The sequence below is a fragment of the Hylobates moloch genome, unplaced genomic scaffold, assembly GCF_009828535.3.
Source record: "Hylobates moloch isolate HMO894 unplaced genomic scaffold, HMol_V3 SCAFFOLD_9, whole genome shotgun sequence".
In the NCBI taxonomy this organism is placed as follows: domain Eukaryota; kingdom Metazoa; phylum Chordata; class Mammalia; order Primates; family Hylobatidae; genus Hylobates; species Hylobates moloch.
Window position 1 is genome coordinate 71,199,437 of NW_026652284.1, and position 27,933 is coordinate 71,227,369.

The 27,933-nt window shown below is 35.0% G+C and overlaps 2 protein-coding genes and 1 long non-coding RNA gene across 6 annotated transcripts in view; 2 read left to right on the forward strand and 1 right to left on the reverse strand.

The window, feature by feature from the left end:
• Positions 1-205: 205 nt before the first annotated feature.
• Positions 206-10,642, reverse strand: LOC116813407 (uncharacterized). 3 transcript variants are annotated; one of them, XR_009214929.1, is made up of 6 exons: positions 10,383-10,642; positions 10,031-10,274; positions 8,110-8,307; positions 3,904-4,032; positions 1,626-1,763; positions 206-1,013 (listed from the first exon to the last, which is right to left on the reverse strand). It is a non-coding gene; the product is annotated as an uncharacterized LOC116813407 (long non-coding RNA). The 3 variants fall into 3 exon arrangements; XR_009214930.1 differs by lacking the exon at positions 3,904-4,032; XR_004370969.2 differs by lacking the exons at positions 3,904-4,032; positions 8,110-8,307.
• A 99-nt stretch (positions 10,643-10,741) lies between these two features.
• On the forward strand, positions 10,742-27,544 carry OTUD6B (OTU deubiquitinase 6B). 2 transcript variants are annotated; one of them, XM_032760022.2, is made up of 7 exons: positions 10,742-10,919; positions 11,591-11,742; positions 14,306-14,386; positions 18,794-19,106; positions 21,133-21,194; positions 24,451-24,557; positions 25,228-27,544. In XM_032760022.2, exons 1-7 carry the CDS (start codon positions 10,748-10,750, stop codon positions 25,310-25,312), a joined length of 972 nt encoding a protein of 323 aa, XP_032615913.1. In that variant the 5' UTR covers positions 10,742-10,747; the 3' UTR covers positions 25,313-27,544. The 2 variants fall into 2 exon arrangements, with proteins under 2 accessions (XP_032615913.1, XP_058300056.1); XM_058444073.1 differs by lacking the exons at positions 10,742-10,919; positions 11,591-11,742 and adding an exon at positions 17,047-17,186 and having other exon boundaries at positions 14,305-14,386; positions 25,228-27,102.
• The window catches only part of LRRC69 (leucine rich repeat containing 69), a 131,872-nt gene continuing 129,191 nt past the window's right edge, over positions 25,253-27,933 (forward strand). The window contains exon 1 of the mRNA XM_058444074.1: positions 25,253-25,278. The gene's annotated coding sequence lies outside the window, so the exon portion shown is untranslated. The remainder of the gene's footprint in view (positions 25,279-27,933) is intronic.

Below are 27,933 nucleotides of genomic sequence, written 5' to 3' on the forward strand. Positions count from 1 at the left end.
GGTGGAAATCTTTGATGTGTTTTTGTTTTCCCTTTCCCAGTGCTTTTCATTCTTAATTCTACTCTCCATCTTACTCAGAACAGGCACCACTAATTACCCAATTTCAGTATAATCAAAATGCTAGAAGGAAATAAAGTACCTTAATGACATGTCTTAAGCCTTCCAAACCTTGATAGCGTAAACCAAAAAGCATCCGAGACAGGACTCAATCAATTCAGAATTTTATTTTGCCAAGCTTAAGGATATGCCCGGAAGAAAACACAAATCCACAGGAACAGTCTATGGTTCATACCTTTTTAGAAAGATGATTTTGAGGGCTTCAGTATTTAAAGGGGGAAAGCAGGCTGGAGGGGAAAGAGAGAGGATATGGTCCCATTACTGACTCCATATGTTGCAAGAGAAAAGGAGCAGGTTGGGAAATAGTCAATTAGGTAATCCTCTCATGCTCAATAAATTGGCACTTTACATAAGGTGAACATAGAGTACCTACCTATGGAGATATCTGACCTTTTATCTGTAGCTATTAGCTTAGGAACAAAAGCAAGCAGTTTCTTGCATGACTCAGCATTCAGCTTACTTTTTTCCTTTTGGCATAGTGAATTGGGGTCCTGAGATTTTTTTTTCCACAATGGGAGAATCATAATGACAAATTTATAAATATAAAATTTTTCTTATCCTTTGTGAAATTCTTCATTTAAATTCCTAAAATTTTACGAGATTAAAATACATTTAGTAACAATCAACTTTTTTAATACAAAGATTCTAGAAAAGCTTAAGGTACATTATTAGCTATGGTCATTCATTCTGTCTTGAAGAAGTTTAATAGAAATGCTTTTTTCAGCACCGAACTGGGATCTTCAGGACCATCCTTCCCTCCTTTCCTCTCTCCCTCTCTTCCTTCCTTCTTTTTCTCTTGTTCATTCTTCCTCTTTTTCTGAGGGGTTGGAGTAGAAGGATAGGCATATACAATTGTGAGGTCTGGAATCTACTTCATATAAGGACAAGGAGCAACTCTGGATAAAAAGAGAGTAATATACATGTTTTATTTGCCTGCAACTTGTGGGAAAGAGCATCAGAAGGCAGGAGAGGGACTTGGAAGGGGAAGTGAGAGAACATTGAAGATAAATCCCACTTCTTCTGTGGTTTTTTACTAGGGTGGATACTCATGTACTGACAAGCAAGTATCATCTTTAGCAGACTCTACCTGAGATAATGATCTGCTTTTATTTGTCACTGATTTTACTTTCCACAGGGTATCAGGATGAGGAACCTTCAAATAATGCATCACATTTAATCTCTTGGTGGCAAAGATAGCATAGAGGTGGCACATAGCATCTGTGGTACAGGTAGGAAGGAGATTGCTAACCCTTGTTCAAGATGACATTGATAGGCAAATAGCCAAGAATATGCTTTTCTCTTGGAAGTGCCTACTCCACTTACTCTGAAAGGCTGACTCCTCACGATTCATTCAGATCTCTGCCTACATGTTACCTTCTCAGGTAGATCATCCCTGAACAGATTCCCACCCCCATCCCATATACCTTATTATTCTGTTGCAGTACTCTATTGGTTTCCTACATAGTACTTAAATTAATTTGTGCTTGTCCATTTTTTTGTTTACTTACATATTGACTAATACATTTATTTACTTGTTTGTTACAAGTAAATAATGTCTTTATAAGAGGAATATGCCTTTTTAGCTCTCCAACATTTGCCCAGTGTTTATCGCAGTACCTGGAGCATAGCAGTTCCTCAATAAATATCTGTGGAAAGAAGGAATAATTTAAAATTTAAATTTAAAAAATCCAAACATGAGGCTGTAATTCTTATTGTGATTCTCAAAGATCCTGATTACTTGGTTGGGATTTTGATGGAGAAGCAGAAAGAGAGACAACATGTATTTCTGCCTCCAGATTAAGTAAATATTGTAGAAGAAGGAAAACAATTATTTCATTTACTACACCTAGCGTGCATATTTGGTACCTCTTAATATTAAAATAGTTCCTGCTATCTCTTATATTTGTAATACTCCTCATGTTTATCTATTGCAAGTATATATTAGTACTTATGGTATTTCAAGAAATAGGTAGCACAGGAGATCCAATGAGATGCAAGACAAATCTGCCTCCTTCCTAAAACTGAAGAGATGTTAGTAAACGCTGACTTGGAGTTTTTTCATAATGGCATCTTAAATTGTATTTTTTTATACATGTTTTTTTGGCATACTTAGATACAAAGACTATTCTTCACTTCCATAAACAATTATGCTTTCTCCTATTTTTTTTTTGAAATCTGTGTCTTTTTGGCTTGTGTTTTCTTACCTTTGGTAGAAACATGGATATCAAAACAGTTTACCTTTAATTTCACTATAAAAAATAACAACTGTTCAAATGCATGTAATCAGCAACTGACATTTGGCCTCAGTGATGAGGCAACAACAGAGAACAGAACTTGGGAACCTGCAGAAGACATGCACCAAATAAAGGGCACACTACCCCTGCTACTCTATAATTTAAATGTTTGTCAGAGCTCACATTTTCAAGAGAACTAGAAGTCTAGATTTCTTTTAACATGAAATGATCTGATTTTTAAAATGTTTGGGGGCTAAATTAAAAAACCAACAAAGCATATGTGGCAACACTGTAGTAACAGGTCAACAAATATTAAGACCAGATTTAGCTCTCAAGATGGCTGTTTTCTCCATCCTACAGGGTACTTTTCATTTTCAGCAGAGAAAAACTTTGACCACTAACACTTGGGAATATTTAAGGGGAATAATGACTGTCTTGCCAGTTCCTTTCATAGACCATAACAGGAACTTAATAAATAGTAGTTGAGTGGACACACCGAATGCGTAAGTCATTCACACGTCGTTACTGTGGTTCAAGAATTAGAACAATTTAGTGTATATGAAGAGAGAAAATTGGACAACAAAAATTATTTACATATTTTGTAACCATAACAGTTAACAACTTCAAGCACTTTCTCTGTGCTAGGTACCATGCAAACACTTTTATAAGGATCACTCCACCAATTCCTTATAATGATTCTATGTAGTAAGACTATAGCTGTCCTTTAACTTATCCAGAGCTGGTAAGCTGCAGAGTTAATAAGAAAAAGAGATATAAAATAATTCTGACACCAAGGCCCATGTCTTAATTGTTACTATTTTATGTAAATATGTATTGAGGAACAACAAGCCCACAATAAATACCTAAGAAACAGGCAGTGTTTTGTTTTGAAAGATGACCATGGTTTTCAAGTAGGTCATATAAAAGGACAGAAAATGGAAAATGAGAAATTTTGAAAACCATGGGACCTATGGAGAAATTGTAGGTTCAGAAAGAAAACACAAGGACTCAGAATAAGATGGACTTGCCCTAAGGAAAATCAATGAAAAGCTGAGTGCTCAGGATCAGGAAAAATGCTGTGTAGGGTAGTTATTTCCAATCCTGGCTGCATATTAGAGTCATTTTGGGGGGCTTTTTAAAAAGCATCTGTGTGCTTGGTCCCAGCAGCAGACTTTTTTTGAGGGGAGAGAGACCAGGACTTCAGTAAAGACTAACCAATACAAACACTTCAGATGATTCTTAAGTGCAGTCAGATTAAAATTTCTGCTTTAAATTACCCAGTAACATACAAACTGAACTCCTAAGGCTCTACAAAGTTGCCTCAAATTCTCCGAAGAGTGGGCAGGATTCCATGCTACTCATTCCCTTCAATCTCATTGGTTCATTTTTATCTGTTTCATATACCAGACTTCTGCATAAGATTTCACTTGAAAAAATAGTTCTGCATTAAAAATAATTCAAAATAGGTTTTTAATTTTCCCATTTCTCTCGGTTTATAATAGGTAATTGACATAAAGGGGCAAATACAGTGACTTCCACAAAACATGTTGACCTCAAGAACACGTTATGGTAGCTTCGGTCAGAGACCAGGTAGATACGTATGAGGTTGATGGCACTGGAAACTAGAATGCTGCTTCAGTGTCACCCATGTTCTCCATAAATGTCCTAATCAGTAGTGGCCCTGAGATAACAGAAAAGAGATTATGAAAATGTATTATCTTTCCAATCTTTGAAACTTCTTTCAACTCTGTAAAGTTGCAGTGGATACTGAGCACCAATTTGCCATTAAGTTTCACACATAGGATTCTTTCCTGATGCCACAGAAGTTTTTAGAGAAAAGTAAAAGAAAGAAATATATCATGAAAGAAGAAGAAAAATAACTTAGCAAAAAGAATTTGGAAATGGGAAAATAGAAAACAAAACAGAGATTTTAAAATACTGCAACTGAAAATATTTGAAGAAAGTGTAATACAATATAAATTAAGAGACAGGCTAGAAAATTGAAAGTCCAAAAGATAAAGTTATATAAAATAGTTCCTTTCATTTACTGATATCCAATTAGTGCAGAGTTTGCCATTGGGTAAAACATCATCACAGAGACAAGATCTGTCTTCTAATTACCATGAGCTGGTTTGATGTTACAGTTGAAAAATATTGAGGATAAATTATAGGACAATACTTCCATAATTGTATAATTTTAAGGCTGAAAGTGACTTTAAGTGTTATTTTATCTGCCTTTATTATCCCTAAGTAGTCATCTAGTTCATGCTTGATTAAAATGTTTATTAAATGGCTTCTATGGGCTAAGCATAATATTAAGTAATGAGGACCCAAAGGCAAACGAGACAGATCTAGTTATTCTATGTTTCATTATATTTAAGTTCATGAAACAGATAGAAGGCAAGTAAAAGTATTAAAAGGGGGAATAAATAAGGTGCTTCCAATAGAGAATGAATGGTTAAGAACTGTGATTAATTCTAGACAGGGCGGTCAAGGGGTGATGGTGTATAAATATTTCCAGTGTTGAGAAAGCTCTATTTCCAGAAGCACTCCATTCCTTGAGGAAAAGAAAGTATGGAAGTTCAAGGCACTGAAGTCCAGAAAGGCTGAAATAGATTATATCAGGTGTGGTGTGCGATGAGACTGGAATGGGCCTTCAGAAGCGTATTAAGAAGTATACATTTTATTGAGAACCTACTTAAGTTGAAACTCCTAAGTTGACTTGAATTTTATAAAGTTCTTATTGTGTTATAAAGAATAAACTGGAGAGAAGCATGTTTTCATAATATAGGTGAGAAATGATTCAGGCTTGGACTTAGCGTGGTGCTAGTGGAACTAAGGGTAAGTGGATTGATTTGAAACGTATTTAGAAACTAAGACTTAATTATTTGTTGATATTAAAGAGTAAGGGAAAAAAAGTAGTCAAGAATTACATCAAGGTTTCCAACATGAGCAAGTAAAAGGACAGTAGTGCCACTTATTGGCTGATTGGTTGTAGTTTATTACATATTAATTATATCTCAGTAAAACTGTTTTTAGAAAGCCAAAAGGAGATTCTGTTAGACAGTAATAAGTGACAGTGATAGAGCAGGCAAAGTGATTGACAGTTCCTTGCAGTAGATGATATGAATGTGGTGGATACCATTATGTAGGTTATTAGATAAGGCATCTCTGATGAAGTGAAACACAAATTTTGATCTTAATAACAAAAAGTCAGTTTTACAAAATTTCAGGAATGTTTTTCCCAAGTCAAGGAAGCACCTACTGAAAAACTTTGGTGACAGCAGGAAATCTGATTTTTGTAAACACAGAAAAAAAAAATAAATATGGCTAAAGCTCTAGGACTCGGAGTAAATGGGATCAGAGATGAATCCAGAATATACGGGGCTGTCTGGGGTGTAGAGTGGTGCCATGTACTAAGATTTCAAAAAGAAGCCTGGAAACACATAAATTTTATTTTAAAAGAACAAAAGACTAAACAAACCAAAAACCCAGAAAACCAACTTAATTGTGTGAGCCAATTCCCATAATAAATCTCCTCTTACATATCTATTTATATTCCTTTAGTTCTGTTTATCTGGAGAATCTTAATACACACTAGAACTTGAGAGAAAGGTCCAGTCGGCACATAGATGTGGTAATTGAAGAATGGGATGAAGTTGGCAGAAAGTATGTAGAGTGAAAATGAGCCTGAGCCAGAGCCCTAGGGAACTCAGCAAATTTCAGGAAGAGGTAGAAGAGTCAATAAGGAGCATCCAGAACCAAAGGAGATAAAAAGGAAGAGGGTGTATCATAGAAGCCAAGGGAGGAGCAGGCAACACCCAATTTAACAAGGCCATCTCAGATGGCGTTGACTGTTATGGAGAGAAATCAAGCAGGTTAAACAAGAAACTAAGACAGCTGGGTGGGAAGAGCACATTGTGTTTTTGTAGAAGTGTGGACAGAAGGGAGAGTCAATCATGCAAATATTGCAGTAAATAGTGTCAAATATTGCTGAGAAGTTAAGCAAGATAAGGGCTAAAAAGTGACAGCTATTTTGTGTGATGGGAAAATATGCAGCGGTTAAAAATGTTTTTGACGGGAGGCTGAGGCAGGAGAATGGCGTGAACCCGGGAGGCGGAGCTTGCAGTGAGCTGAGATCGCGCCATTGCACTCCAGCCTGGGGGACAGAGCAAGACTCCGTCTCAAAAAAAAAAAAAAAAAAAAAAAAAAAAATGTTTTTGAAAAATAATTGACTTGGCGAAATGTCTATAACTGCAAGTGAATGAAGCAGAAATTTATATATAGTATTATTCTAAATTTGAATAGTAATTTAATTGACCAGAAGGAAATATACTATTTTCAGGGTCTCTCTACATGGTGGGATCATAGGTGAAACAGTCTGGCTCTTTGTCCCCACCCAAATCTCATCTTAATTGTAATTCAAATTGTAATGCCCACATGTTGGGGGAAGAACCTCGTGGGAGGTGATTAGACCATGGGGGTAGTTCCCCCATGCTGTTCTCATTATAGTGAGTGAGTTCTCATGAGACCTGATGGTTTTATAAGGGGCTTTCCCCCTCTTTGCTTTGCACTCTCTCTCCTGTCACCTTGTGACATAATTGTAAGTTTCCTGAGGCCTTCCCAGCCATGCAGAACTGTGTCAATTAAACCTCTTTTCCTTATAAATTACCCAGTCTTGGGTATTTCGTTATAGCAGCATGAGAATGTTCTAATACAACAGGTAACATTTATCATCATCTATATACTTCTCAAAATTTCTCTGGAAATGTTTAATTTATAAAAGTAAAATAGCTTTTTAATATAATTAATGTTAAAAAACATAAAGAAGTAAGTAACTATCCAAAAAGCTGCCACCCAGATATAAGTACTATTAATGTTTTGGCAACATCCAAATTTTTTTTCTACACATATTCTGGATAGCATTTATTGAGCATTCACAATGTATAATGCATTGTGCTGAGAAGTCTTGTAAATGTGTAAGATTTTATAATCTAATACTATGCTGCTATTGACCCGAGATACTGCATTTCTAACAAGTTCCCAGGTAATGCCAGTGCTGTTTTTCTGAAGGCCATACTTTTCAATAAAAATGTTGTACATTAAAATATTGTTATACAGAGGTCTGTGAAGGGGAAAACAGTGCAGGGAGCGGAAAGAAAAAAGGAGACTTGGGCTTTCCTTTCCTTGAGAATCAATTGTCGGATGCTTAGAATCCATTATGTTACATTAAAGCTCAATTGGGAGAAATAAGTAGTTAATTGTGGTCTCATAATATATTGGGGATAAATCCACTATGAAGGCAGACTACTTCCTCATTTGAAAGGTAGCAAAATTGAAAAACTTTAGTTAGAGTCCTTCCCATGTGCATATTCCATTCTTCACTTAGTGTTTTAATACCTGTTTCTTGCCTTTTCTACATCCATCCCATAGCATGTAAAGTATAATTATCTTCATTGTTGTATTTCCTAAATCATCAGTATTTGTTATAATTTCCTCTTTGACCCAAAGGTTATTTAAGAACATTAAAAAAATTCCAAGTATGTGATTTTTCAGGGTTGAAAATTATTATTTTCTAGGGTTTTTTTTTTTTTTTTTTGTAATGTGGTCATGAGTGCTTTCTAGAAATATATTAAAGTTTTCTCTACCTTTGAGTATAAAATCATTTAGAAATGCTTCAGGATAATTTGAAGAGAATGCAAAAATAAGTTAGAAAAGTAATATATGTATTACACACACATTTTAACTATTTAACTACCTTTTATCTCTTAACTTTCCATTTACTTGATTTATCAAAGGCTGTAACTGTGCTGGGTTGGTGGCTCTCATTTGTAATCTCGGTGCTTTGGGAGGCCGAGGCAGGAGGATTACTTGAGCCTAGGAGTCGGAGACTGCAGTGAGCTATGATGTTGCCACTGCATTCCACCCTAGGCTACAAAGCAAGACCGTCTTGTCTCTAAAAAAAGAAATCATAAATGTTGAAGTCATAGTCCAACATATTTTTTTGCTATATTCTCTTTAATAATACATACAGAAGGATTACTCAGTAAATTTTAAATACATAAAATGTACCAATTTAAATGTACATGTTTTTAAATAGATATATATCGATGTACATAAGTAAAACTATCACCCACATCAAGCTCTGGAACATATTTTATATATTAATGTCATATTATTTACCATATAGTTTGTTAAATATTACATCCTATATTGTATGTTTTACAAAAAATGTCTTATGTTTAGATTTTGTTTAATAAAAATGTTGCTATTTCTATGATTTATAGTTTCCATTATCTTTAAACTCTTTGATCCTTTGTTTAATACAAATGTATCTCAGGTTAGAGATTGATTTTTGACCCAATTTCAATTGTAACAGGGCTATTTAACCAATTTATAGGTCACCTGTACTGTCAATCTACTTTTTGCTAATTTTAATGTCTTTTTGCTATTTTTCTTTTGCTATGTTTTTTTTTTTACCACTTCTTTTCCAAATATTGGAATGTATATATTCTATTTTTGTAGTTAACACTTATTTCCACGTCAAATTTACTTAGATAAACTATATGATGCAGTAACTACTGTTTTTCCCCATGCGTCATGGACAGAAAATGAGGATGTATCCACTCCCTCCCAAACCAGTGATTGGAAGTTTCTTTACAGTATCAGTAGTAACGTTATGGATAGACTTGTTATTTTTTTCCTGCTATACTTAAAAATAAGGGAAATAAAACTGTATTGTTTTCCAATTTTGTCAGAATTGACATTTAGAATGTTATTTGTCAAATCTACAGTGACAAAGCCCTTTTACTTAGGTTTAGCTTAAGAACATGCACATTTGTATCTACAATACTACATGCTAAAAATAAAACAGTATTTGTTCAATATATTGAACATGTGTTATGCCCTTCCAGTTTAAATGTAAACTGAAATGTTATACCCAGCTTATGTTTCTATTTTTGTATTTAGTTTTAATGCCCTATACATAACAATTTAAATTTAATGCTCCTTAACTAGTTTTAATGCATACCATTAATTCTTTCATACAATTGCCTCCCTATTCTTATTTTAATTCAGTTTCTCTGTTAGCTGCAGTAAATCGTCCAGCAAAATTTTCAGGGAAGTTTCTTGGTTGATATACTTTCCTAACCCCTGTATATCTAAGAATGTCTTCCGGTTTCCTTTGTAAAGAAATGATAACTTGGCAAAGTATATAATTCTTGGCTCAAGATTATTTTCCCTTAACACTCTAGATATTGTTCCACTGTCTTCTGGCATTTAGAATTGCAGGAAAAAAATCTGAGGTTAGCCTGACTTTTGCCCCTTTGTAAGTAACCTGCTTTCTCTGACTGGATGCTTGTAAAATGTTTTGTCTTTGAAATTCAAAAACGTCACGGATACGTCTAGATGTTGCTTTCTTTTCATTAAATTCTAAAGGTATCCTGTGAGCCTTTTCCATTCGTAGATCTAGTTCGTTCTTCAATTCTGGTAAATTTTTTCAATTAGATCCTTAATTATTGTTTCAGCTCCACTTGCTCTGTCCTCAGTTTCAGGTATTCCTATTATGCATAGATTGTATCTCCTGGACCGGCCCTCTAGATCTCTCTTTTTCTCCTCTTATCTTAATTTCTTTTCCCCTTTTCTCTATATTTTGTGACAATTTGTCGTTTTGCACTTACTTCAGTAATTCGACTTTGTGGCCAATCCAGCGTGCACCCTTCTGTTAACTCTCTCAACTTCCTGGTATTTTCCAAGCGCTCTAATATTACCCTCTTTATCCTCGCGCATAGGTGTTTAAGCTCCTGTATTATATAATTCTCAATCCTTCTTATATCTTGTTTCCATCTCTATATCTGTTTCAAGAGGAGGCATTCTCTCGATTACTTAGCGCTGTTCCTTTCTTCTGAGGGGCGGTATTATGACCTTGGAGACAATAAACATAATTTAATTCCACACACCCCCAAACAGCCCAAAGATTCCCATTGATAATTATCGACGGCTTTATTAAAATGCTTTATTTTTCTTTCTTACCTTTTCAGTTGCTTTTCTTAGAAACAGGGACCAAAATCAAAGATTAAAGGAGGTCCTCTGAAACACATAATGAAATAGACGTTGAAAACTATTCCCGTTACGTCATTTCTGCGCGCCTCACGTCAGGGCCAAGAGCCTAGCGCGTAGCTTTATGGCTGACTGGGCTCTAGCGCTCTAGCCAATTCCGAGGCTGCAAATTTCGCTTCTCCGCTCGCAGTCTGGTTCCTCCCCTGCCGCCCCGCCCATCACAGCAGGGTCACGGTAGTGCGCACGCGCAGCACCCCATTCAAGTTTCTCCTTTTTGCAGTGGCTTGGCTTAGATCCGGTACCGCCTTGAAGGCGGGGCTGGGTCCCAGCCGTAGCCAATGGAACCCCGGGTGAGGGTTGAGGGGTGGAAGGTGCCTACTAGCCGGTGTAGGTTTCTTCTAGCGCGTGTGCTGGGCTACCTGGTCGTCATGGAGGCGGTTTTGACCGAAGAGCTTGATGAGGAAGAGCAGCTGGTGAGAAGGCATCGCAAAGAGAAGAAGGAGTTGCAAGGTGAGGCGGAAGGAAGTGGGAATCTGGAAGCCGCCGCGACTGGGGGAAGGGCGCGTGGCGGGTCGATTCTGGGGAATCTTAAGGCGTGACTTATCTGGATCACCCTAGACTTCCCCTAGTAGCAAGTGGCCTCTTCTCTCCCGCCTTCCCTGCCCCGGCGGCCCTTTAATTCCCCGACCTTCAGAGGCTTCCCCTTCCGAGGCCTGCCGCGTGCCTCCTACCCCGCGCCGCCGCCGGGGTGCAGGTGTCTGAAAATACCTAGAAGCCGCCGTCTTGGTCTGCTCCCAAATCCACTATGCCTCCCTTTTCTATACCTGCCCCAGTTACCGATACTTGTCCCTAATGGGTGTATTTTGAATGGACTCGCCTCAGTTTAGGAGGTTCAGAAAGGATACCTGAAAGATTTAAATCTTGCTACAGTCAGGTTTTTTTCCTTCTCCTGTCTCACCAAACAACCGAAACATATTCAAGATTTTGTTAATGAAGTTGTTTTTTTTTTTGGTCTCAGCTTCATCTGGGCCCTTCTCTCTCTGTAGCTGTTATGTGGTGACTCTTTCTTCCATAATTACTTTTTCTATACCCTTCTCTCCTTACCGTCCCCTTATTGGTTCCTGTTTCTCATCTCCTTTTACTCCTGCGTGTCTGACTTAATGATTGTAATGGCTTTTCAGCCAAAATTCAGGGCATGAAGAATGCTGTTCCCAAGAATGACAAGAAGAGGAGGAAGCAACTCACCGAAGATGTGGCCAAGTTGGAAAAAGAAATGGAACAGAAACATAGAGAGGAACTGGAGCAATTGAAGCTGACTACTAAGGAGAATAAGGTATGTGAAATAAATGTTTGTCTTTGCCTACACCATTTGAAAACAGCTGTCAACTTCTGTTAAATGTTAAACTGCTTTTTTTTTTTTTGAGACGATGTCTTGCTCTGTCGCCCAGGCTAGAGTGCAGTGGCACGATCTTGGCTCACTGCAAGCTCCGCCTCCCAGGTTCACGCCATTCTCTTGCCTCAGCCTCCCAAGTAGCTGGGACTACAGGCGCCCGCCACTACGCCCGGCTAATTTTTTGTATTTTTAGTAGAGACGGGGTTTCACCATGTTAGCCAAGACGATGTTGACCTCCTGACCTTGTGATCCACCTGCCTCGGCCTCCCAGAGTGCTGGGATTACAGGCGTGAGCCACCGTGCCCGGCCCTGTTAGACTGCTTATTATCTCAAATCATAAAATTGGTAGGGAAATGAAATCACTTAGTTATGCTCATACATCACTTCTCATTAATGTTTTTGTGACCAAGTTTACAGGGCAGTGTGTTTTTATAAGGGAGATCAGCAAAGAAACTGCTATACTTCTTTACCTATTTACTTGCCCAAAAGATGAAGCTTCACCAAATGAAAGTTGGAAGACCAGGCATCTGATCCCAGAATTGCGACTGAATGGGATTGTAACCTGAGAAAGGTTACTTAATCTTTCTGAGCTCAAATTTTCCCACATATATGATACGATACAAGTATTTCTGCTCTCTAAGCACAGGTTTTTGTAAGAATCAAGAAAGTGAACGTGAAGTCATTTTTAAGTTATAAAAGTGCTTTATTAACAAGTTGTAATGAATGAAATTTTACTGATGTTTCTTGGGTAAGTTGGAGCATCCTAACTTTCATAATTTTAACTAATAGTTATTTTATCGTTGGATCTAATATATATGTGTCAAATGCTTTGGTTTATATGTATTATCTCATTTAACCTCAGTAACACACTGTGAGGTATAACCTATGAAGTAAGTGTACATAATCCCATTTTTCAAGTGGGAAACAGGGTTAGAGAGATTAAGAACTTTGTCCAGGAGTCGTAACAGCTCTTGATTGCCAAAGCCAGAATTCCAAATGAGAACTATCTTACTCCAGGAAATGAATACTGAATTCTGTTACAGCTTTGTATAGTGTGGTATTTGTTGTATGGGTTTTGGATGTGAAGGGTCATATAGACTCCGCAACCTCACTCCATCTTTGATAGAAAGTTCTTATGTCTATGCAAAATCTTATCTGCAGTACTTAAATTTTGGTTGATTTTTGGTTTGCTGTTGACAAGTACAGCTTGTCTGTGCTATTTACAATGGTCCTTACATTAAATATAGTCTAAATTTCTTTAACTTTGTTAGTTACCAAGTTTCCAACTTTCCTTGCCCTTAATATACTTCATCTCCAGGTAACAAGGCGTATATGATACTCCAGGCGTTAAATTGTGTTGTGACAATTGTGGTGTTCCCAATTGTCTCCCCATCTTTTCTATTAGTGAGATAGTTTTGTTTGCTCCCTCAGACCTTTCAGTTTTGAGGTTTCTTTCCCAGGTTTCCAAGGACAAAAATGTTTGATTCATAAGCTACATGGAGTCCTACTGTTAAAACACAAACTCGCATTCTACTTTGAACTATTTATCTTTTTCATTAATTTAAATTGGTTTTCTTTTCTGAATACTACCAAAAACTAATGCCATTGCTTTTTTGTTTTTCAGATGCATCTGTTTTATCTTGCCTATTTTCAATATAGATGTTTGTAAATTTTAGCAGATTCCTCTGAAGAATCATAAGACTCCTAATTTCACTATAGTTGATAGCCACTCTTTGAAGTCTCTATCTGATTTTGATATTTTGATCATTTGGGACATAGACTTTGGAGACTTCTGTCTCTGTGTATTAAAGGCCTTGAGTTGTTTTATGTATGTGTTATACTAAAAACTGGCTTAACTTATAGTTGCAGTAATACTAGCTACTCATCCTTACAGTCAAAAGTCTAGCATCTTTTTTTTTACTCTAGCAAACACACACTAGCTATTTAGGATTGATTGTAATATCAAGTGATATTATAAATTAAATATATTTTCTGCCTGCAGTTATCAGTTTGTAGGTGGAAAAGGGTAGGGTAGGAAAAGCTCAACTTGCTACTAGGGTCAAGGATTAGTACTCATCAGGTTCTGGCTAATTAAGATGGAAAAAGGCTTCTGCTGCCAGTTGGGGTTATGCAGGTAATAATGAACTGAGCCAGCACAGGACCTTTATCTTATACGTACTGGCAATAGTCAGAGAAAAGAAGAGTGGAGTGCTAAATGAGTTGGCACTTACAGGAAGTACAGTACTGCATTTAGATTAATGGAGTAGGCATTCTAAGAAGGAAGGAAAGCATGCAGGGATGAGCATGATCTTTGAAAGAAACTTCTTGGGAACTTGTCAAATTCTTCCATAAAAATAGAAACAGACAAAACCATATTATCTAATACAGTGTCTATTGCTGTTATTCAAATTTGAAATGTGGGATTAGATATATTTATGATTTTCAGGAATTTAATTTAATAAGTATTTTACATTGACTTGTTAATGCTTTTTGTTTCCTTCAGATAGATTCTGTTGCTGTTAACATTTCAAACTTGGTGCTTGAGAATCAGCCACCTCGGATATCAAAAGCACAAAAGAGACGGGTATGAAAGTCATGTCACCAAGTATATAAGTTAGTGCTGTGTGTTCAATACTATCTTGGGTACTATCTTAGATCTTGTTATAGGAAGAGAATGAAAAAAAAATGATGCAGTTCCTTGTCTAGGCACTTGAACTAACATTTATTAAGCACCTGCTGTGTGTCACATACTATGCTAAGCTGCTTATAAGACATCTCATTTAGTCCTGACAATAATCCTGTGAAGTAGGATTTCTTATCCCCATTTTATGGAGAAGAAAATGATCCTAAGAGAATATAAAATAACGTATTCAGGTGGCAGCTCTCATAGGAGAGCAAAGCTGGGAGTGGGAGTGCAAAGTAGTTTTTTTTACAAATATATTATCCCAGACTTAAAAATTCAGAATGTGGGCCCAGGGGATTCTGATGCACAACCCTGGCCAAGAACTAGACCATTGGGTGAGAAATAAGGATTTGAACCTAGAAGTTAACATGTGTAGGTATACAAAATTCTTAGAGAATTATGTAGGTATCTGTATAATGGTTAATTATGAAAATTTAGAGAAGGGAAAGTTCATTATGCTAATAATGGGTTGGAATTTGAAAGAAATATTATTTAGATAGGATATTCCAAATAGGAGGAACAGCATGCACAAAAACAAATGTGGGGGTGATATACTGCATTATTCAACAGCTATAAGGAAACTGATTTATTGGAAGTAGCTAGTTCATATCAGCATTATGGAAATGAGATTAGATAGGTAAGTCCCTTTGAATTTGAAAAAGAAAAATGATTAAATTCAGTCTTTTTAGTTGCGAGTATTATTAACACTTGATGTTTTCTATGGTTTTAAATGCATATTTTTAAACTCATTTTGCATCTTATGACATAGTATGTAATTTAGTAGAGCATGGAGTTTAGTGTCAAACAGATGAGGTTTTAATTTCATTTACTGTTATACTTTGGGTACGGTTCTTCTTTAAGCCTCAGTTTCACATCTATAAAATGGGGGCAAATTATAGCTACTTCATAAGCTAATTCATTGTGAATATTAAATACTGTACTATTTCCAAAGCCTTTAACACAAGGCCTGGAGAACTAATGGGTCAACAAATGATAGTATTGTTTCTATATTAAGTAGTACATAGTATGCCTCTTAAAATGAAACCTAAAAGCAATGTCTTTTTCTATGTTAAGTAGTGCATACTATGCCTCTTAAAAAATTGAACCTAAAAGCAGTGTCTTTTTGTTTGAAAGTTGATGAAATGCACATAGTCAGACATTTCTCATTCTTGTATAGAATTTTATTCTTGAGTAAATATAATTGTGAATTTTGTAGATTCATAAAATTTAGATCTCATGGAATCTTGGAGATTGCTTATGATATGCATTCTTTTGTGATGATCTCACAATTGTCGTCTAGCTTCTATAGATCAAAAAGGAAGGGCAGAATTTTTGCATGCCAGTAGCATAACAAAATATTGGAATTACGTCTACTTAGTAATTGAAACATCTTATAATAGCCTATTTAATTCTGGAAAACCTAAGGGCATCTTTATCAAAACTTGTTCCTCCCCAGCTGGACCTCTGACAACAAAACAAACAAAACGAAAACTCCCTTACCTTTCTTGAAAATTTGGTTACTTTTTCCCTAAGATACTGCACAACTGGAATTAATACCTTTGTCAGTTATACTCTCAAACCAGTTAGTATCTTTTATAGTCAGCTGCTTTAACACTTGGCAGAAAAAATGCCCAAGTAATGTTTTTACAGGGTTATATTAATGGGATTTTAGAACAGAAAGCATTGAACGTTTATAATGCTTAAGAAAATGGAACCTGAAGTCAGGATGCACAATCGGGTGTTAGATTATTTGGAACCTCCTTTTTTGCCAGAAGCACCAAGGAATGAAAAGTCATTTAATTAATGATGTTTATCTTTGGGAAAGATACAACTCTGGAAGAGAAATGTGATAAAACTTTATCAAGATTTATTTTAAGAATATCATGGAATATTGTATAGCATCTCTCTTATTTTTAGTCTAGAAAAACAGTGTTTTATTCAAAGAACTTAGAAGCTTTTTGATATGATAGGAAGAGTCTAAAATAGAACTTAGAAGAGCTGGGTTTCAAAAATACGGAATTTGAGGGCTGGAATGAGATTGAATTCAATTTCTGTATTTTCCAATGAGAAAGCAGAGACCCAGTTTATCTCAATTGTACACTAAAAGTTTGATACAAACCCAGGACTGGTGTCCAGCTCTTATTATTCCCTTTGAATCTTCTTTGTTATATTACTATATCAACATGACTCTAGTTTTATTGACAATATATTTATGATTTACATGCTATTTTCATCTTTTATACGTTTTTGTTAGAACTTATTAGTGCCATTCTATCTCCAGTACTATAGCTGTAGAAACCAAAGTGCCTAGTGCTCTTGGGAAACTATATATTGCTGGAAAAAGAATTCAGTGTATTTCTTACCTAGTGCCCTGAAAAGGAAACTCAATTGCTTTGTTCTAATGAAGCAAAGCATGAAGGGAAAAAACAAAATGATTAGAATTAGTATTTTAGAGACTTAAAACAGTTTTGCAGATAGGATAAAGTGCCACTCTTTCAGTAAATAGTACATGACATCATTAACTCCAGCTCCCATCTGCTCCAACTTTTATTCTGATTCAGGTGCCTGGATAGAAGGAGCTCTCTGTGTTGTCCTTGGTCCCTGCTCTGCTCTTACCAGCTGTATGGCCTTTGGAAATCTTTCTGCGTGCTGTTTCCTCAGAAGAGGAAAATGAGGGGTTTTGGATTAGATGATATCTAAGGTGCTTATTCTTCCTTTCCCCTCTGAAACTTTTTTAGTCTTTTATAAAGTAATAGTGCCATCTTGTGTTTTAAGATTTTATGCCTCTGTGATCCACAGTTCTAGGTACACAGTGAAATAAATTTGTTCCTATTACTTATATAAACCTTAAATAGGCTATGTTTTATTAGGGAGATATTACTGCTTTTGATTCAGGTAACTTAGAAATCACTTTAGGTTCATCTAGCATGGCACATAACAGGCAAGTAGTACAGGTACATGACAATAAGTTTAATTGAAACTTGCCTTCCCATTCACTTTTGTTCCAAGGAGGAATTAGAGCTAGCGTTATGGAAGTCTTTACCTTTTCCTATTCTTGGCTTACCAAATCCTTCCTGTAACTTATTATTAATGCCAAAATTTATATAACTTAGTTTTTATTCTTAAATTATAAAGCAGTTTCCCCTTGAGTGTACAAACAAAATATATGGTAGAGAATTAGAAAGATGCAGAAAAACATACAGACATACACACACACACATACACCCCAAAATAAAACTTATTTTGGAATCCCGTCATCCAGAGAAAAGCACTATAAATATTTTGTGTATATTGTAGTTTCTTTTTAGTCCTATGTTAAGTATAGACCTACTGTATATTAACTATATGCCTATGCTTTTTGCCTCCAATTTCATCTCTTGACACTTTTCTCTGGCACTGTAGCTCTATGAACTGTTTTTAGCTATGAAACATATAGTGCTTTCTGGCTTTTGATCATTACTAGTCCATCTGTTAGGAATTTTTTTCCTTTCTTCTTCCCCAACCTTCCCTATACACCTCCTGTCTATTCTTCATGTTACGAATCTCTCATTTCCCTCATCCCACTCCATCCTTGCATATGTTTCCATGGGAGGAGCTCATCAGACATTTGCATAAGGAAAGCAAATTGTAGAATGTAACATATGGTACCATTTTTATTAAGAATTTATACATATTTTCAAGAGTATACCATATTTATTAAAATGAATGGAAAAACAATCTAGAAGGATGCATACCAAACCTCTGGAGCAAGCACTGGGATGGCAGTGGTGTTAGGGGGAGCTTGAGTCTCTCTCTTATATTTTAATTTTTTTTTTTACAAAATATTTGTTAATTAAATGTATGTGTATACAGACATTTTAAAAAGTTTGATAAAAAGGGTGTCTGCCTGTACCCTTCTAAAGGCTGTGTCATATTAACGTGTTACTGGTGGACTGATAAGAAGCCTGGATTAGCCTGGGCTTTAATATAATAATAATGTGCTTTAAGGCCTAGGATAACTCAGTCTTAAGAGAATACTTTGAAATCAGTAAGTACAGTTTTTGGAAACTTGGCATGTAGCTTTTAAGTAGACTTAGGGCTTTCTTAATGTCCAGTATAGAGCAAGGTGCTGGAAACACACAGATGAGTAAGAGAGTAAGGAGCTCACCTTGTAGAAAATTCTTGAGATGATCAATGTGATAGTGCTTGTGTGAGAAGGGAGAAAAAACACCGGAAAGTTTTGAGACCTTTACATTTCCATTCCCTTAATACATTGAGAATTAGTCCAAATTATTATGAATTAACTTTCATGCATTCTCCTTTTCTTAGGAAAAGAAAGCTGCATTGGAAAAGGAGCGAGAAGAACGGATAGCTGAAGCTGAAATTGAAAACTTAACAGGAGCCAGACATATGGAAAGTGAGAAACTTGCTCAAATATTGGGAGCTAGACAGTTAGAAATTAAACAGATTCCATCTGATGGCCACTGTATGTATAGAGCCATTGAAGATCAACTGAAAGAAAAGGACTGTGCTCTGACTGTGGTTGCCTTGAGAAGTCAGACCGCTGAGTATATGCAAAGCCATGTGGAAGACTTTCTGCCATTTTTAACAAACCCTAATACAGGAGATATGTATACTCGAGGTAATTTATTTTTCTTTACTATGTTTTATTGTTGCTTTGTTGTAGTTGTTTTTAAATAAAGTGCTTCCCAGCACTGAGCGTAAGAAGAACCCAGACGATCCTTATGAGGAAAAAACATCACAAGATTTAGGCAGAATTATTTTCTGTAATTTTAATAGATGTTGGTATATTTTTCTCTATTAAGATTTCTTAATTACTTAGTTATTTTGTAATTATAATATGTTAATCATTTTATGTAAGATAGAAATAGGAATAAGATTAATCATTTTTGAAAAAAATGTAAGTTCGTATTTGACAAAGTGAAGTATCGAGGAAGGTAAGCTTCAGGAAGTATATATAGGGTCTGAAGACCATAAGGAGAGAATGACTAGGAAAACCATTTCCTTCTTTTATCTTATAATTTGGGAACTTTACTTTTATTCACAATAAGCTATAATTAGGAAGATTAGTGTTCAAGTAAAACAAATGAGTTAATAACCTGCTTTATTCTATACAATACTTTCACAGTTAAGATAAACTATTTATGAGGAAGTAAAAAAGTACACAATTAGCAGATGAGGAAGAGAGCAAGTAAAAATCTGAATAGGTTTTGGGGGAGTAATGAATGGAATAGAGGACTATTAGTCCTTGAGAGAAGATGGCAGGTTTGGCAGTATCCATTGGGAACAAGTCATATGGCCAGAATGGGTTGGAGAGAGAAAGGTTAAAGTTGACTTTCCTTTAGTGGAGTCTGTCCTCCATGGAGGAAAGGTAGAGAGTGATGCAGAATTGATAAGAATGAGCACTGGCAGTCAAGTGTGTGTATGGCTTAAGGTATCTGTTTATAGATCTTTAGTGTGTATGGCTTAAGGTATCTGTTGATAGATCTCAAGAATGACTTAAGCATATCTAATTATGTAGCGAATTAATTTCCCATAGATGTCATATTGGAAATGTTAACTTATCTCTTGCTGTTTTAGGTCATTGCTGTTTTCTAAATAAACAGAATTTGCTATGGGACATAAAACACATTTTTCCATATATTTTGATATATGCATAGGCAATGTAATAAACGAGTCTTCTGTCATTTATCTCCCAAATTATTACTAAATCATTGAGACTCCCCAGTTGCTCTAGTTGTAGGGCAAAGAGGAAGTGGCAGTTCAGTATGCTGAGTCAGAGAAAAACACAAAAGACTTAATTAATTATCTCCATTTATTCAACCAATATTAATTGAAGGGCGCTGTGTGCCAAGCACTATTCTAGGCACTGTTCAGAACAGTGAGGATTTAACAGGGTATGAGACAAACACATGAGACATATTTTTCTTTTAGATGCCCATAATTTCTTTCCCTCCATCTCTGTAGTAAGGATAATTGTTTTCCATTTTAACATACTGTATAAAAAGTTGTATGCACAAAATATACCCATTGTAAATTTAGTGAGTAGGTCTTTTACTTCTCAGGGCTGATCTGAAAAGCCTTTTCCTTGGTTAGAACTGATACTTACGCAAATAATGTAAGTGCTTCCAAAATAACAAGTGGAGGCACTGTTTGATGCTAGCTCTGGGGAAGGAATTTAATTCATCTGTACTTTTACTCGAATTCTCTTCGTATATTTCCCAGAGTCTTACAGTAAACCTGATTATACAGGAACTACATTTTTTTTTTTGTCTTTCATGGTATTCCTTTGGATGCAGGTTTGGGCTTAAATCACATGTCAAGATAGTGAATGTGGTGGCAATTTTGGGGGTCAATGCTTGGGGTAGAGTGAGGTAGGTTTGTTATATAGGGAGGGTATCTGGGCCTCCGACGGAAGAAGAAAAGCAGAAATGGACTGCTTTGTTCTTGGATGGAAATGTGGTAGAAAGTTGGGGTGAATTAAGTTTGGACCTGGGAGTTAGATTAGATTCTGGAGGATACTGGTAAAGAAGGAGAATGTTCATAACTTGGGCATTTTTGTCAGGAATTGTGGGAACTATAAAAGGGATTTTGTAATATGAGTTACAAAAATTATTAAGTGCTGTATTCTGACCTATTCTCTACAGAAGAGTTTCAGAAGTACTGTGATGATATTGTAAACACAGCTGCATGGGGAGGTCAGCTTGAGGTAAGTTTATAGTTATTCATAGCGATTGTGGGTTGTTAAATTATTTCTAAATCCCTTCTGTAGTTTTTAGATGTTTCTCAGCTAATCCTAATTTCTCTTTGAAGATTCCTTTTCTTTATATATTTGCTATTCTCAACTGACAAAGAAATAGGGAGTTAACATGATTAGGTCTGTGATTAAAGTATGTATGTTGAGGGATTGAAACGATATTACATTTTAAATAGCTCAGTGTTAGATCTGTGTGTTGGAAATAAATATGTGTAAGTCTTTTCATTGTGATAGTAGTATTGGCAATACATTGATTTTCTGGACTTAGGAAAGTGAAAATTTTACTGAAGTAAAATAAAATTTAGCCTAGTAGCTCAGCTGATCAAAGTCACTATTGGAAAAATATCTTTTTTACATCAGAAATGGAAAAAAAAATTATATGAAATTATGGGCCAAATCCTACCACAATATATATATTAAAATCGTATTTTGAATTCCTAATTGATAGTGACTTACTTGAAAGCAGTAGTTGGTGCATTAAATTCATATGTAAGAAAACAGTATGTTCAGTCACTTACAGGAAGTTATCAAGATTACTTTTTAGCTCTAATTTTAAAAAAAACTTACTGTTAACTTTGTTTTGTTTAAAAAAAAAAAAAAAAAAAAAACAGTTAAGTAGGCCAGATGGTGATGAAGCAGCCTGGGTATTAAACAGGATAAGAAAGAAAGTCCTGGGTTCAGGTCCTGGCATTTTCTTCTGCCCCTCTGTTTTGTGGCCACAGGAGAGTCAGCCATCCTCCCAAGCTTGAGTTTCTTGATTACTATATGGCCATAATAAACCCTCTCTGTGTACTCAGTTGAGCATTTTTGAGCTTAAGTAAGGCAGAGAGTACCTGCATAAAAGTTTGTAAGCTGAAGTGCCAGATGGATGAACCTAGGCAGTACAATTAGTAATATATAATGATGATTAATCGTCATGAATAGTCTGTGCCTCTAAATAATTCACTTTAAGAACTGCTTCATTTGAAGATGCAACATGAATGTTGCCCCAAAATCTTTTTCTTAGTAGTGCTGTGTATGTGCATTTCCACCAGAGGGAACTGTATCCATTAGTTTTGTATGCCTCTGAAACTCAGGAAAAGTTCATAGTAGCTTTGTTACTACATTAGGAATAGTTAAAAATGCTTGAACTTTCTTAAAAGGATCATTCATATGAGTATTAGAGATTAAATCAAGAAATTAAGAAAAGCCTTTTAAAACATCTTTTGAAGGACACTTACACATTTTTTTCATCTGTGAATTCATTTGAAGTAAGAGTTGCAGTTTTCACAGTAAATTTAAGTTATTAAAGAGAAAATCATTCTATGATTTCTGAAGTTAGAAGGCATAGTAGGATTTCCAGAGTTTGATTCACATCCTCTATTCTATGCTAGTTTCTTAAAAATGATATTTTAGGTATAAGAAAAATGTGCTTCAAAGGAACGTTTTCAATTTACCGCCATGCAGCAGAGTGCTTTCCATATTTTTGAAGTAATTTCTTACATTCTTTCAAAACCTCAGAAAGGAGTATGTTCATCAATGGAATGTTCTTGTAATGGGGCAAGTACATATCCCATAGTGCCCCCATAGATCAGAGCATTATGATTTTTATTTTCTTTCTGAGACAGAGTCTCACTCTGTCACCCAGGCTGGAGTGCAGTGGTGCTATCCATCATTGTTCACTGCAGTCTCAATCTTCTAGGCTTAAGCTTTCCTCCCACTCCTGAGTAGCTGGAACTACAGGCATGCACCACCATGCGTGGCTAATTTTTGTATTTTTTGTAGAAACGGGGTCTCCCTGTGTTGCCCAGGCTGGTCTCGAACTCCTGAGTTCAAGTGACTTTGACAAGTCTTGTAACCCTTTTTTTTTTTTGCCTCAGATTCTAGTACCTATCCCATAAAGTTATCAAGAGGATTAAACGAATTAATACACATTAAGTACTTAAAGTCCTTGAGTGCTTGGTCATATGTCTTTTTTTTTTTGTTTGTTTGAAACAGGGTCTCACTCTGTCACCCCAGTTGGAGTACAGTGGCGTGATCTTGGCTCACTGCAACCTCTGCCTCCTGGGCTCAAATGATCCATCGTGCCCGGTTAATTTTTGTATTTTTTTGTAGAGACACGGTTTTACCATGTTGCCCAGGCTGGTCTCGAATGCCTGGACTCAAGGTATCTGCCTGCCTTGGCCTCCCAAAGTGCTGGAATTATAGGTGTGAGCCACTGTGCCTGGCCGGTAATCGTAATAAGTCTTTAAAAATGTTAGCATTAAGGTTCATTATTCACCATTATTCATCTGGCTTTAGGCTCTAATTTTATATTGTATGGTATGAAATTACTTAAAATTGTATATTTTAATCAAATAGAAATTCATTGATAGGGCAGATACATATACGTATCTCATTCTACTCTTTGAAAATTATAGAACAGTGGTTGTCAACAGTATTTGTAGATTAGAATCATCTGAAAAACTTTAAAAAAATATCTTGTTCTTCCCCCCTGCCCGTTTTCTCACATTGTAATTTATTTGGTCTGGTGCTTGAGCAATGGTATTTAAACATTTTTTTTGTTATGAACATTTTCAAGCGTATTCAAAAGTAGACTAGTATAATATACCTAGTCTACTCATTGCCCCTCTTCATTAACTGTGGCATTGATATTTTTTACAAAGCTTTTGTGCAGGCAGGGCTTGAGCAGTCTCTGCATTTGATTTAGTAAATACCAGTTGAGCATCCCTAATCTGAAAATTTGAAATCCGAAATGCTCCCACATCAAATTTTTTGAGGGCTGACATCACAAGTGGAAAATTCTGCACTTGACTTTATATGACAGGTCACAGTTCAAAACTTAGTTTCATGCACAAAGTTATTTAAAATATTGTATAAAATTACCTTCATGATGTGTGTGTAAGATATGTATGAAACATGAATGAATTTTGTGTTTAGATTTGAGTCCCATCCTCATGAGATCTCATGTAGTATATGCAAATATTCCCAAATCTGAAAAAATTCAAAATCTAAAACAATTCTGGTTCCAGGCATTTAGGATAAGGGATATTCAACCTGTATTATATTTATTTATTCAACAGATATTTAAGTGCCCAGTATATACCAGGCTCTCTGTGTACAGTGGTGAACACAGCATATCCCTGCTCTGACTGGTTGCCCGTTCACACATACTTGAATGTGATTTACATTTTTATTTTCTTTACTCATACTTTTTTTCTTCCTATAGCTAAGAGCTCTGTCTCACATTTTACAAACACCAATAGAGATAATACAGGCAGATTCTCCTCCCATTATAGTTGGCGAAGAATATTCAAAAAAACCACTAATACTTGTGTAAGTACCTAGACATTTTTACTGTTTTATTTTTCACAATTAATACAAAAAGGAATATAAAAAAATTTAGATTATATGTGTTAAAATATGTGACTTAGATAATTTTTTAAACCTCAAGCGATTTATTTTTGTGTGTGAGTTAAGAATAAAGTCATTTCTAAAGGTTATAAAATTTTAGGACTAGTTTGTATACTGCCCTGGTTTGACATTAGTAATGCTAAAAGTTTCAACAAGTATTAAAAGTTGAAATACATTCATGTTGCCTGTTTATTCCTTTGATTTATTTTTCTTTATTTTATGAAAATATCTTACATGATTTAGAAATCTCTTCTGAAATACAGCATGCAGGGTTTGCTATTGGCTTTAGTATTTTTTAGCTAAACCTATTAAGATGGTCATCAATGGCTAGTTGACAATTTAAGCTTATTGAACCCTCAGCATCTCAGCCTTTTCATTTTACCACCAGTGATTGGACCAGATCTTGCTGACTGCTGCCACTTTTCAAATGGTGTTGAACTCTTAGTTAATATGTCCACGTAGTCTATTGAGTGATACCCATGTGGACTGAGTCATTCAGAATCATTGGTTTTTATATATATATAATAAGCATATATATATATAAATTGTTTTCATCAAAACTACTCATTTCTTTTTTTTTTTTTAATTTCAGATATATGAGACATGCATATGGCTTAGGAGAACATTATAATTCGGTTACACGGTTGGTAAACATAGTTACTGAAAATTGCAGCTAATTTATACAGTGTTGTACAATTATGTTTTAATACAGTGTGCTGAACTGAGTATTTCTACCAAGTGTTGGGTTGTTCTAAATGCTACTGAAAAACACAACTACCTTAAATCAGTTTTATGGCAAAGCTACTAACAGGTGTTTTTAGAAATATGTCAGAGATAAACTTTAACCAGTGTCTTCTTAGTGGAATTTTAAAAATTTGTTAAGTTCATTGTAGAGAACATCATTCATAGACCAAGATGGTCCCCTATTAGCTGATATTTTCATTTATGTAAGATCCTGGACATTCTGTTTTGTGTTGGAACAAATTTTCAATGTTTTTAATTCTCCCTTTTCTGCCTATTCCTAAAAACTTTCAAAATAACCATTTCAATGTAATTTGTCTTAAAGAAGTTTACCCAATATCTTTGTCATTGCAATAATGTAGTATGGTGATGGTCAATTTAATTATTGCTTATAAAATGAACTTGATTGCAGTAACCATGGTATTGATGATATTAATGCAGTGGAGCTTTATTATTAATATATATAGCCTTATCAAAGCATAGCTAAGAAGCTTGCTTTAATAATTAAGAATTTAAAAATATTTATTTAGATGGGATTCAGTTGTTTAAAGAAGTGAGATAAATTCAAAGGTAAATAGGTATTCTCTGTCAAATTTAAATCTCTAAAGAACTAGAGATTAGTTTTTTATTTGTGTATAACTTAAAAAAGACCTAATGGATTACTGTCTTTTTAATGCATTTGTTATTCTTTGGTATTTTTTAAGCATGGGACTGGAGTTAGTACCATCATCTCTTGATTCTTTCATAACTACACATTTTTATATTTCCTTTTGTGTTTTCTACTTTGCTTTCCTTGAAGGAACAAGCATTTTATGGCCTTTACCTTGTGCAGTTTTAGGGAGTAGCAGTGTAAAATGTCCAAGACCACGTTTACTTGAAATTCTTCCTCTTTTCTGATTTGTCTTACCAGGTATTTCCGTTCTTGCTTCATTCTCTAGGATTTGAAGAAAACTTTTGCCACTTATTTTATTAGCCTTATTAATGTCACCTTTCCTTCAACTCAAATATTTGAGAAATTTTATGTTATATATATGAATGAAGTTGAAAGCTACTGTTTGGAAGCTAAGACTTGTATACAGTAGTTTTGTGTATGAATGGTTGTTCTAGCTCAGATTTCAGGTTACTCACAACAGTATTCTTTCTAAGAGGATATATACAAACGTCTCCATAATTTATGTAAGGAAATATTATGAAAATGAGACTTTTTTAGTTTGATGTATGTTTCCCAAACTAGAGATAAAACTAGTAAGATTTAGTATCATTTATAACATTTGAATTTTTGCTCCATGAGTACAACTAATTTTTATAAGTAAATATTGGGTTTATATGAAAAATGGGGTGTCAGTCTTTTCACACGCCCAGCAGGTAACAATGTGGGAAGCTGGCAGGGTCATTGATAGCAAGTAAGTACTTCCTGAAGGCTTTCCAGTTCAGAAGATTACAAGCCATTCTGCCTGCCAAACAAATTATGTTCTGAAGATGCCTGTTTTGTAACCCTCGATGTGAATTTTGTGGTGTCTGAAATTTACAAAAGAATGAAATTGAAATTATAAAACACTAAATGCTTTGGGTTTATTTTGAAGTAATCTGTTACTTTAAAATTAAAATGTCAGCGTTAGGAAGTCATAAAACAAGATATTATGAAACCCAGTATTATAAATGTTATCTACATCTAAAATATTCTAAAATAACTTATTGGCAGCTTTATTCTTTTTTTCCTTACAAGATTTAGAATCTTTTTGGTTATATGTCTATTTTTCAATTTTGTTATATTTTTAATTTAAGTGGCCAATGTGGTTATGAACAAGATTTGTATGGTCAGCTTCTGTTCTTTACTAAAACTTCAGATAAATATCATTTTAGCTATAACCTAAAAAAGTGTTTAAATAAAATGACAGATGTTAATTTAAAAGCAGCATATGCTAATTTACTTTTCCATATGATGATGGTCTAATGGAAGTTACATATGCTTTCTTTTGTCCTAACTCTGAAAAGTATATGTCAGAGTTCTGGAATATGTCTTTAGCCAAGAATTTTATTCACTTAAATTTGTTTACAACTTGTGTAAAGCAAAAAAGAATGTGTGTAACTATAGTGAACAGCATAGTTTTGCTTATATTACGTGATGTTTGCCAAAAAAAGAATAAAAGATGAATGAATTAAATCAACATTTGTTTGCTTGAATTGTCATTCTTTAACAATTCGAGAATTTAGAAGTGGAGAAAACTCATTTTGCTTTAGAATTTTATCCAGCCTTTACTTTGTCTTCACATATAATTGAAAATAATGCAATCACAGATGCTTACATTTTAAGGGATTTCAAATAAATATATGAGCATAGCTTATGCCCCAGAGTAGAGGGAAATAAAGTAATTGCCATTTAAGCTATAGTTCTTAGAAATCAGGTAGAATCTTAGAACCTTTTAGAATAATGAATGTTTATTTAGGGTAAGTGAATTTGAAAAATATTTTAAGACCTATAGATGTTAAAATAAAGAATAAACATTTGTGTGCAAGACTGTAGAGCAGTAAGAAGGAAGTTTGTGCAAATTAATGT

Bases quoted from the DNA above. Each gene is read 5' to 3' on its own strand.
- OTUD6B (XM_032760022.2), top strand. From the start codon at position 10,748: ATGGAACCCCGGGTGAGGGTTGAGGGGTGGAAGGTGCCTACTAGCCGG. The intron at 10,920-11,590 runs GTGAGGCGGAAG...ATGGCTTTTCAG, and splicing joins AGAGAAGAAGGAGTTGCAAG to CCAAAATTCAGGGCATGAAG. The intron at 19,107-21,132 runs GTAATTTATTTT...TATTCTCTACAG, and splicing joins AGGAGATATGTATACTCGAG to AAGAGTTTCAGAAGTACTGT.